Here is a 9,919-nt window from a genome sequence, read left to right as displayed (position 1 = left end):
ACCGGCTCCATCAGCTGATGTTTCTTCAGACGTGGAGCGGTCAGGTGAGGCTCCAGGTGAGTCTGGCAGTAGGAGAGCAGACACACCATGCAGGACTTCAGGGCCTTCAGTTTGGGTCCAGTGCAGACGTCACAGGGAACTTCTCCTGGTTTGGCAGCTTGTTGCTCTGAGCTGCTGCTCACTTCCTGCTGAGCTTCACCTCTGAACTGATCAACCACCTCTTTTAATAAAGTGTTGACTCTCAGCTGAGGCCTGGAGGCGAAATGCTCGTTGCACAGAGGACACTTGTAGGGAACATTTGCATCCCAGAGCCGAGTGATGCAGGTTTTGCAGAAGTTGTGCCCACATGGTGTGGAGACTGGATCAGTGAACACATCCTGACAGATGGAGCAAAGAAACTGATCTTTAGACCACAGGCTGCTGCCAGAAGACATTTCTGATCTGAGGACAGAGCAGAGAAAACTTCAGTTAAAACAAGTTGATTAAGGGGCAGTTTTAGAGTTTTACAGTCAGGTAGGGCCATTTGAGAGTAACACTTTATTTGGAGGTTTGTGCATAAAACTGACATGATGCCGTCATGATCATGAAGGAGTTATCGTTTCCTGCCGTCTCTCCTGCTCTGGTCAAAAAAACAAAACAATGCATGCTGGTCCTGTACCAGTCTCTATGCTTATAGAAAATGGACCTACAGTTCTGTCTTGGAGAAAAAAAAATGAAACAAAACATAAAATCAGTTAAACTGGAAAATACAAAAAAAATAAGTAAAAGAACTAAGATTAAAATTTTATAAAAAAAGGAATAAATAGCTCCAACAAGAAGTTTATATAATGAGCCCAGCAGTTCCACCAGGTGTTTGCTAATTACTGCTGGCTAGTCTGAAGGAGCTGAGTGGGGGAGTCGTCGGGTTACGCTGCTCTGTGAACCAGGAGTTTGGACTCTTCATCTCTGAGGAGGAGCTGCGTCTGGAAGGCGGGGCTAAGGCCACCAAGGTGTTTTCCACAGCTGAATGGCTGCTGCTGTCATGGTGGGTCTCAGAGAGCCAATCACAGACAGGCTGGCATTAGGTTGATTTATTTTCTAAATAAATTATAAACTTAATCAGGCCTAAACTGAGCAAAGCAGATCAGAGAAGGAAACACAGCTGGGAACTGGAATAACTGGTTGGTGGAATAAGCCAGTTTGGTTAAATGGGTTTGATTACTGGGACAAAGTAGCTGAACTGAGGAAGTGGAACCAACAGTAGAAACAAGTCTGAGTAAGTAAATGCATGTAGACAAGAAACATGGCACTAAATAAAACAACATGGCAACACTTACCAAAGAAATGAACAGCAAAACTAAATGGAACTCACATGATTTGCTGTAATTGCAGGTTTGGATCCAAAAGCAGGGAGATGTGGCAGCAACTTAGTTTAATAATTTAGTGAATATTATGAGCAAGTAAAGTGCAGGCAGCACAGGTGAGCAAAGAAACCAAAACTCAAACTCTGGTAGTTTGAGTTTGACAGCAAAGGTAAAGATCTGACAAGGAGCAGGAAACACAGGTGGGGTTAAATACACAGGAGGTAATCAGGGAACACGAGACACAGCTGGGAGCAATCAGGGCAACCGAGACAGGAACTAAAAAGGCACAGAAAACCAAATCCTCACAAATGAAACTAATAAGGATGGAAACCAAACCACTGATACAAGAACATGGCAGGAATAATACAAAGGGAAAAAACTAATAACCAGGGTAAAAAAAATGAAACTTTACATGAACTGGCAAAACCTGATGAGGAAGGAGTAAAAGAAACAAACAGAAAATAAAAAGACTTAAAATAAACTGAACACAACAGAAACTATACAGGAATGAGAATACCAGAATAACCTCTAATAATAGGTTTAGCTGGAAGAATTAATAAAACAAAAACTATGAACTATCATCTGAATAGATGCAGATGATAGTTCACAGCTTTTGTTTTATTAATTAGCTTAGTTACCTATTAGGGTCTCTGGACAGAGTTCAGAGGTGGTATTAGTTTTAACAACCAGCAGGGGGAAGTGCTGTCTTTGTTTCTTTTTTTCCCTTTTTAACTGTTTATTACCTGATGAATCCAGATGAAGTTTATTTGCGTAGCACGTTTCAGTAAAGAGACAGTTCAAAGTGCTTTACATGATGAAAATATGAAACAAGCAAAAAACAAAAACATTTCATGGAAAGCCACGAAACAAAAGTCTTTTTTTTCACCTGTTCTTCAGGTGATAGAAGGCCGACTGTGTAACTGTCTTTATGTGGCTCTGAAGGTTCAGAGTTCATCACTGCATACTTCAGCCTGATTGCTGGTTTCCTGCTGTAATAACTGAAGCTGTGTTGACTCTAGATCTATCACTCTAGATCTATAACAACAGATCATTCCCCTTTAGGTCCAAAGATAAAACTTCAGTTTGTTTCTGGTGAGCTGGAGAAATTGTGGCCCATCCACTCATGTATCTGTTCTGAGCCTTTGTTCTGTACATTGATGGTAACCCAAGGATTGGACCTTGGGGAACCCCTCATGTGACTTCTGTCTGCTTTGATGAAAAATTACCTATTGATACAGAAAAGTCTCTGTTCTTTAAGACTTGAGCCAGTCGTTTTAGTGGGTCGGAGCGTCCAGCTCTCCAGTCGCTCCAGTAAAATATTACAATCACCGGCGTTAAACGCTGCACTGAGGTCCAATAATACCAGAACTTTGGTTCTCCTCTTGTCTACATCTATGCAGTTGTTTATCTGTATAAATATTGCAGGGAATGTCTCACCTGATGTTCGCCTCCGCAGCAGGAGACGAAGCGATGGTCCAGATGCTGATCGAGGCCGGAGCTCAGCTGAACCTGCAGGTAACGGCACACCGACCCGGTTTGTTCTGGGTTCATTTTCACCATTTCTGTGTCTGCTCATGTTCTCACTAAAACCAGGAAGATGGAGCTCATCACACCAGTTTTAAAGTCCCTACACTGGTTCCCTGTAGCTCAGAGAACAGACTTTAAAATACTGTTAGTTTATAAATCGCTGAACGGTTTAGCACCACAATACATTAAAGATCTGTTATTGCTGTACCAACCTTCCAGACCCCTCAGGTTCTGGTTCTGGTCTGCATCCCGAACCAGAACCAAATGAGGAGAAGCAGCATTCAGCTTCTATGCAACACAAATCTGGAACAAACTTTCAGAAAACTGTAAAACAGCTGAAACATTGAGAGCCTTTACATCTCGACTAAAAGCCCACCTGGTTAGAGTTTATTTGAAACGTGATCAGTTACGAATTTAATGATGGCATTGACTTAATGTAATGTTTTGATTGTTGAGCCTATGTTGCATGACTTTGTGTTTTTGTGTTTGTTATGATGTAAAGCACTTTGAAATGTCTTGCTGCTGAAATGTGCTGTACAAATAAAATGTGATTTGATTTAAACATGATTTCATCATTTCCAGGTTCCCAGCTGCTCTGTTCATCCCGGCAGCAGACACCAGGTGGCGCTGACGTTTGCTGTGCTGCATGGTCACCTCTGTGTGGTTCAGGTGAATTTTTTGCTTCTTTAGAGGAACGCCTCTAACTCAGGCTGATCCACCTTTACATCAGGGGTCTCAAACTCAGTTCACCCGGGAGCCGCTGGAGGCAGAGCCTGGGTGAGGCTGGGCCGCATAAAGGATTCCACAAAAACATTTAAAAATATCCTCAAATTTCATCAACATTTAATTATTTCTCCAACACATGAACTGCGGGTGACAAAGTTTAGTTTATTCCACTTGGCGTCGCTCTTGTTCCACGTTTCATAGAAATCTTTAGCCACGTATGGAGAACGTCTCGACGCGTGACGTCATTACCGCTTCTACTTGTCACACAGCGCCGCGGATGACGAGCAGCAGATGACGTCTCCTTTCTCTGCGTTTGATCCTGGCATTTGGTAATGGTAGAAAGTACCGGAATGGCGACTGTAGGGAAGGGAAACTGGTACCGGACCGGTCCATCATCCCCTGTTGTTACAGGCGCAGTGTGCATGAAGTCAGTGTAGCTTAGCGTAGCACCGAATGTCAGCCATGAGAGGAACGGCGGGCCGGACCCCCTCCAGAGGCCCCTCACCCTGTTACTGTCTTATCACGGTGGGGCCACCAGACATCGTCCTGCGGAGAATGAGACTCTGATTTAAAGGATTCCTCTGTATGACGGTGTTCAACAGCTTGGTTTTGTTGATCACTTTAAGTGAACTTGCCAGGATGAAGCAGTTTGATGGTGTCAGTCTCTGTTTGTCTCTGGCAGCAGCTGCTGGAGGCCGGTCAGATGTTGAAGGTGGCGCCTCCTGCTGGCCGGACAGCAGAGCTGCAGCTGCATCAGGTCTCTTCCTGCTGCAGAGCCACTCTGTCTGTTTCTTCCTGTTTCTCTGTTTTCCTCCAGTTTCCAGGAGTTAAGTAGTGTTTTCTCCTCCTAAGGAACTATGAGATGGTCAGCTTGCTGCTGACACACGGAGCTGACCCTCTGCTCAGTCTGCACCCCAGGACCGCGCTGACGCCCCCTCTGTTTGAGGACATGAACTGCTTCAGCTGCGCTGCGGCTCATGAACAGGTTCCTGCTGGCTCCATCTGGACTTGTCTCTGATCGCTGAACGCCTCCATGACTCGTTTCCTTCTGCAGGAGCATCGTGAGGAGACTCCTGCTTCATCTGCCACACAGGAAGGAGGACATCCTGTCTCTGGAGGAGATCCCGTCTCTGGAGGAGATCCCGTCTCTGGAGGACATCCCGTCTCTGGAGGACATCCCGTCTCTGGAGGAGATCCCGTCTCTGGAGGAGATCCCGTCTCTGGAGGAGATCCCGTCTCTGGAGGACATCCCGTCTCTGGAGGACATCCCGTCTCTGGAGGACATCCTGGCTGAAGGAGTGGAGGACACTGACGGTCCAACCTGTCCACCAGCAGCGGACTCCCACAGCATTGTACCGCCACTGTCCAGAGCCCGGACACCTGGACGTTACCATGGATCTCAGAGAGACGGGTGAGCCAAAGATCTACATTTATTACCAATAATCATCCATAGCTTTGATAGAATCAGTGATCATGAAGAATAAAGTAAAATTGTTCTGATTGGGGTTTTTACTCTCATGTCTCTCTTAGAGACCCAGCCGTCCATTTTTAACTCAGCAGGAAGTTTGAGCAAATTGAAATCATGCTTAGATTTGGTCACAACGTAACGTCCAGCTTAACACCGTTCTGACAGACACAAGTTAACAGTAAAGTTACGTCTCTGTTTTTCCTTTTTCTTTTTTTTTTTTTTTGCTGTTCAGCAAACCACAGAGTGATGAAAATACAAAATAAAAATAAATTGAGACAAGGAAATATAATAAAAATGTTAAAAAAAATATCTTTATGTGTCTATTTTTCAAACTGGAAACAAACACAAATGTATTAAGTACATAATTAAATAAATGTCAATAAAAAAAATATTTTATTAATTATGATTGATGTCAGCAGACATCTCTCCATCTATAAATGGATTTATTCATTTTGAGTTACAAAATAATAGTAATAATTTCTCACAGTCAATAAAATGTCTTTATTTTTTAATTTAATGCTCGCACCAACCAGCAGGGGGCAGCATCTGCTCTCTGTTCAATGACGTCACTCCTGTCCAGACGTCAAGTCTCTGCTGAACACATTATTAAAACTACTTTCTAATAACAAATAATATGTGTGGAAACTTATAATAATTGGAAAAATTCATATTTTCAGATGTTTTGATAGAAAAAGATGCATTGATGAGTAAAAGAATAAAGAATATTTTAGTACTCTGGATTATTTTAGGATTAATCGAGTATTCGGATCGCTCTCACTCAGCGCTCTGAAACGCCGTAAAGTTCCACGTCGGGCTGCTAGCGCGCAGCAGCAAGTGACAGCTGCCACAAATAATGACCCGGGCGGAAAAGGTGCGCTAAACAATAAACTAACGAAGCTTAGAGCAGATTCATTTTCCTCAGGAATTTTAATAACCTCGGTATTCGAATCATTTGAGGAATCGTTACAGCCCTAAAATGTTTCTTCTCCAGCTCAAAGGGAAACCCGTCCAGCCCTTCCTGGTTATAACGTGTTGTGCAGTGAGGCGGTTTCTAACAGTGAGGAACGTTNTCTTGTACCACTTGGGAGGCAGACTCATTTTGGAGGAAGGCATAATGTGGACTCTGCACACCCACATATGCAGAGTGGATGTGATTCTGGAGAACCAGGTGGTTCTGATTAAATACAGCATGCTTTTTGGGTTCTCTGAAGTAACAGTACCTAACACAGTGAGCCATTTTCTCACTGAACTTCAGAAACACGATCTAGTTGGCAAATTTCTGATGAGCTGTTGAGGCCAGTAGGGATAAAAAGTGGGAGCTGAGGTGCAGGGGGACCGTAGCTCAGCATCCGTTATTCAACCACCACGTTACATTTACTCTGATTAAACGTTCAGACAAAAGCACAACTTTAGAAATAAGCAGTTTTAATTTGATGTGCAGTTCAAAATGTTTGCATGCAGTTCTAAAACTGTTCAGTTAAAGAGGAACAGGAAACAATGAAATGAACCAAGTTAACATTTATAATCAGAAGCTGGAAATTTCTAGAAACAGAATCAAAAAGCTGCAGTAAATAATCCAGCTTTGACCTGAACTGTTGACTTCCTGCTGAGGTCGTTTCCAAGCTCTGCTCTCCAGCAGCTGGACTTCACCTGCAGAGTCACTCAGATTCATCAGAGGAACAATCAGCCTGGTTAACAGGACAGATGATCAGAGGAGCAGAGTTTTTACCTCCAGCATTAAGGCTAGGACTGAAGAATGGGTAGAGTTTCTCCTTGAAGCAGCAGCCAGTAAAGGAGTAGATCAGAGCTGCAGCATCTACATCATAGAAGGAGACCAGACCCTCCTCATAATCCACAAACACCCCGACCTTCTGAGGACCAGGATGGAGATGGAGGCGGACATCAGGGCCATCAAGAGCTGAATAATCATTTCCATTTCTCAACCAAATAGTCCAGAAACCGTTCTGAGGATTCAGTTTGATTGTTCCCTTCCTGCTGATGGATTCTCTGGCCACTCCTAAATCCCAGTCAGTCTTTTCTTTAACCTGAACCTCAAAGTAAAATCTGCCTGAAGAGAAACTCTGCTGTCCTAAAACACACGGACACTGATCAAATCTCTCTGGATTGTCTGGAAGTTTCTTCCTCTCATCTCCATGTTTCACCTGTTTTCCATCTTCAGACAGGATGAGGTGAGGATGAGCCGAATCAGGATCCAGAGTCACATCAACAGCAAACTGCTGGAACCTCTTCATCTCAGCCTCCATCAGTTTCTTCATCCTCTTCATCTCCTCCCGCAGCTCAGCCACAGCTCTTTCCACAGTCCCCCCATAGTATGGTGGATGAACTCTGACCTCTGTCCAGGTCTTGGTGGGTGGAGCATCTTTCAGGGAGGAGAAGCTTTGGAGGAGGTGGAGGGGATCTTCATCCTGTGAGAGCTGCTTCACCTCAGAGCTCCTCTTCTTCAGCTCAGAGATCTCCTGCTCCAGATCTCTGATGAAGTCTTCAGCCTGTTTCTCTGTAGCTTCCCGTTTGTCTTGGATCTCCTTGATGAGCTCCTTCAGGCCTCTCTCAGCAGACTCCATCAGAGCTGTGAAGACCTGAACGCCTTCTGCTTTCTCTCTGTCTGCAGCATCTTTGCTGATCTTCACCGACTCTCTGATCTCCTGGATCTTCAGTTGTCTCTCCTGGATCATCTCCTGAACTTCAGCCTCCATCTTCCTCAGCTCTGCCTTCTTTCCTTCAGATTCTTCTCTCAGAGGAACAAACTCGTGGTTCTTGTGGTCAAAAACAGGACAGACCAAGCAGACGCATGTCTGGTCGGTCCTACAGAACAGCTCCAGAGGTTTATCGTGCTGCAGACACATCCTGTCCTCCAGGTTCTCCACCGGCTCCATCAGCTGATGTTTCTTCAGACGTGGAGCGGTCAGGTGAGGCTCCAGGTGAGTCTGGCAGTAGGAGGCCAGACACACCATGCAGGACTTCAGGGCCTTCAGTTTGGGTCCAGTGCAGACGTCACAGGGAACTTCTCCTGGTTTGGCAGCTTGTTGCTCTGAGCTGCTGCTCACTTCCTGCTGAGCTTCACCTCTGAACTGATCAACCATCTCTTTTAATAAAGTGTTGACTCTCAGCTGAGGCCTGGAGGCNTGCAGTGAGGCGGTTTCTAACAGTGAGGAACGTTTTGCTCTGACCAGGTGTCCGCTGGACGCTGCACACCTGGCTGGAGTCGCTCCCGGCAGCAGGTCAGAGGTCACGGTCCCCTCCATGGACGACAGCTGCTCTCCTCAGTGGTTCCCTTCCTGTTCAGGAGGCTGGAGGCAGCAGGATAATCCAGCAGATCGGATTAAAATGAGGAAGGTTCAGCTGCAGCTGGGACATTAATCCATCAGATTTTTGGTTTTTGAAGACAGAAGTTCTGGAAAATCTGAATTTTTTTCACCAATACTTTCTTTGGGTTTCAATAGTTCAGAGTGAAGTCAGCACACGAGGCGGCCATCTTGTTTTACAGCTTCAGCTCAACTCTGCAACAGGGCCAGGCTATGGTTTTCTTTGATTTTGTTCTTTTAATTTTGAGAATAAAACCGTAATATTCATATAATGAAGTCATTTTATGAGATCTCAGAAAAATAAAAAAATTAAAATGAGGAATGTTCCACATCTTGTGAAGTTATTCTTTATTATCAGTGCTATAAATAATGAAATATCTCATCTTTTAACACATCAGCATCAAATGACCTCCAGCAGCAGGAGGATTTTAAACGACTGAGCCGGACAGGTCAGATTTTAAAACCTGTAAAATTGTCTTTTTTCTGCTATTATTAAACAACAGTTATTGTAGAATGGCCTAATATTCTGTTGAACAATTCACAGAAAGACTGATTGAAATAAAAGCCACATTTTTATTATTTTTATTTAACAAAAGGAAGAAAAAAAGAGATTTTATTTTAAACCAAACAACCCAGCTCCTTCCAGCTCGTTTGAAGATGAATAGATTGTTCCTGCAGATCAGATCAACTGAATTTTATTGAACTATTTAGTTTCATTTCACTTCTTTGATGTTAAATCTAAACTGATCTAAAATCATTTTTGCAGTTTGTTAAATCTAAAATCTTTCTGTTTCCTCGTTTCTCTGCAGGACTCCGTGGCGACGCAGCGGCTGCTTTCTCACTGCTACGGCGATTCTTCGGTTCCCGGTGTTGGACGTCGTTCTGTCCACGCAGCTCGGTATCCGCCCTCCCTCACTGTTGCCATGGATACAGATGTTTACCCTCTGATCCGACGCGTTACTGTCCGCCTGCTCCGTCTCCATCAGACGCCCGCTTCCTGAACAGCGAGGAAATCTCTGACGTGGTTCATGGTGGAAGGACGACCGTTCTTCGCCCACCAGGTTCTGATCATGTCCACCTCTGAAAGGTCCGTCCGCCTTCTGGTTCTGGATCACAAACACGACGTATTCTGACCCGGTTTTAGGAAACGTATCGCTCCTTTTGGTCCCGTCAGGTTCTGGCAGATCCTTGGTGATTCTTCAGATGACGTCATCCACATCAGTCACATGACCCTCAGCACCTTCCAGGTGGGAACGGGCCTCTGGTCTCTGGGAACCGGGTCGGGACCGGGTTTGTCTGGTGCTGATGGAGGCGGTTTGTTCCTGTGTTCATACAGACGATGATGAGATCTTTGCACTGCGGAGGAACTGAAGGGCTGCAGAAGGTTGGTTGGGTTTTCTACTGGATTTACGTCTGGAAAAATTTATAGGTTCTGATTTTATAGGTTCTGATTCTAAAGGTTCTGATTTTATAGGTTCTGATTCTAAAGGTTCTGATTTTATAGGTTCTGATTCTAAAGGTTCTGATTCTAA

General features: G+C 44.4%; 2 protein-coding genes across 3 annotated transcripts in view; one reads left to right on the top strand and one right to left on the bottom strand.

The window, feature by feature from the left end:
- LOC103151142 (E3 ubiquitin-protein ligase TRIM21-like) overlaps window positions 1–8,201 on the bottom strand; it is a 26,046-nt gene extending 17,845 nt beyond the window's left edge. The window contains exon 1 of one of the 2 annotated variants that reach the window (XR_001664612.1): window positions 6,933–8,201. Coding sequence is in view for 1 of the 2 variants with exons in the window: in XM_016681198.1 (XP_016536684.1) it covers window positions 6,723–8,165 (1,443 nt within the window). In the remaining variant the exon portion in view is untranslated. Of the gene's footprint in view, window positions 1–6,472 lie in introns of those variants that run through there. The other variant, XM_016681198.1, reaches the window with a different exon arrangement.
- LOC107838526 (uncharacterized) lies at window positions 2,719–9,913 on the top strand. The gene is made up of 5 exons (XM_016681199.1): window positions 2,719–2,858; window positions 3,453–3,539; window positions 4,651–5,007; window positions 9,197–9,285; window positions 9,374–9,913. Exons 2-5 carry the CDS (start codon window positions 3,517–3,519, stop codon window positions 9,469–9,471), a joined length of 567 nt encoding a protein of 188 aa, XP_016536685.1. The 5' UTR covers window positions 2,719–2,858; window positions 3,453–3,516; the 3' UTR covers window positions 9,472–9,913.
- Window positions 9,914–9,919: the final 6 nt, after the last annotated feature.

This window comes from Poecilia formosa, unplaced genomic scaffold (assembly GCF_000485575.1).
Source record: "Poecilia formosa unplaced genomic scaffold, Poecilia_formosa-5.1.2 Scaffold272, whole genome shotgun sequence".
Taxonomy (NCBI): Eukaryota; Metazoa; Chordata; class Actinopteri; order Cyprinodontiformes; family Poeciliidae; genus Poecilia; species Poecilia formosa.
The sequence above is the reverse complement of the archived record's forward strand: the minus strand, read 5'-3'. Positions and strand labels throughout refer to the sequence as shown.

Coding starts and splice junctions, on each gene's coding strand:
- LOC107838526 (XM_016681199.1), top strand. CDS start 3,517: ATGGTCACCTCTGTGTGGTTCAG. Junction 5,008..9,196: donor CATGGATCTCAGAGAGACGG/GTGAGCCAAAGA, acceptor GTTTCTCTGCAG/GACTCCGTGGCGACGCAGCG. Junction 9,286..9,373: donor CGTTCTGTCCACGCAGCTCG/GTATCCGCCCTC, acceptor CGTCTCCATCAG/ACGCCCGCTTCCTGAACAGC.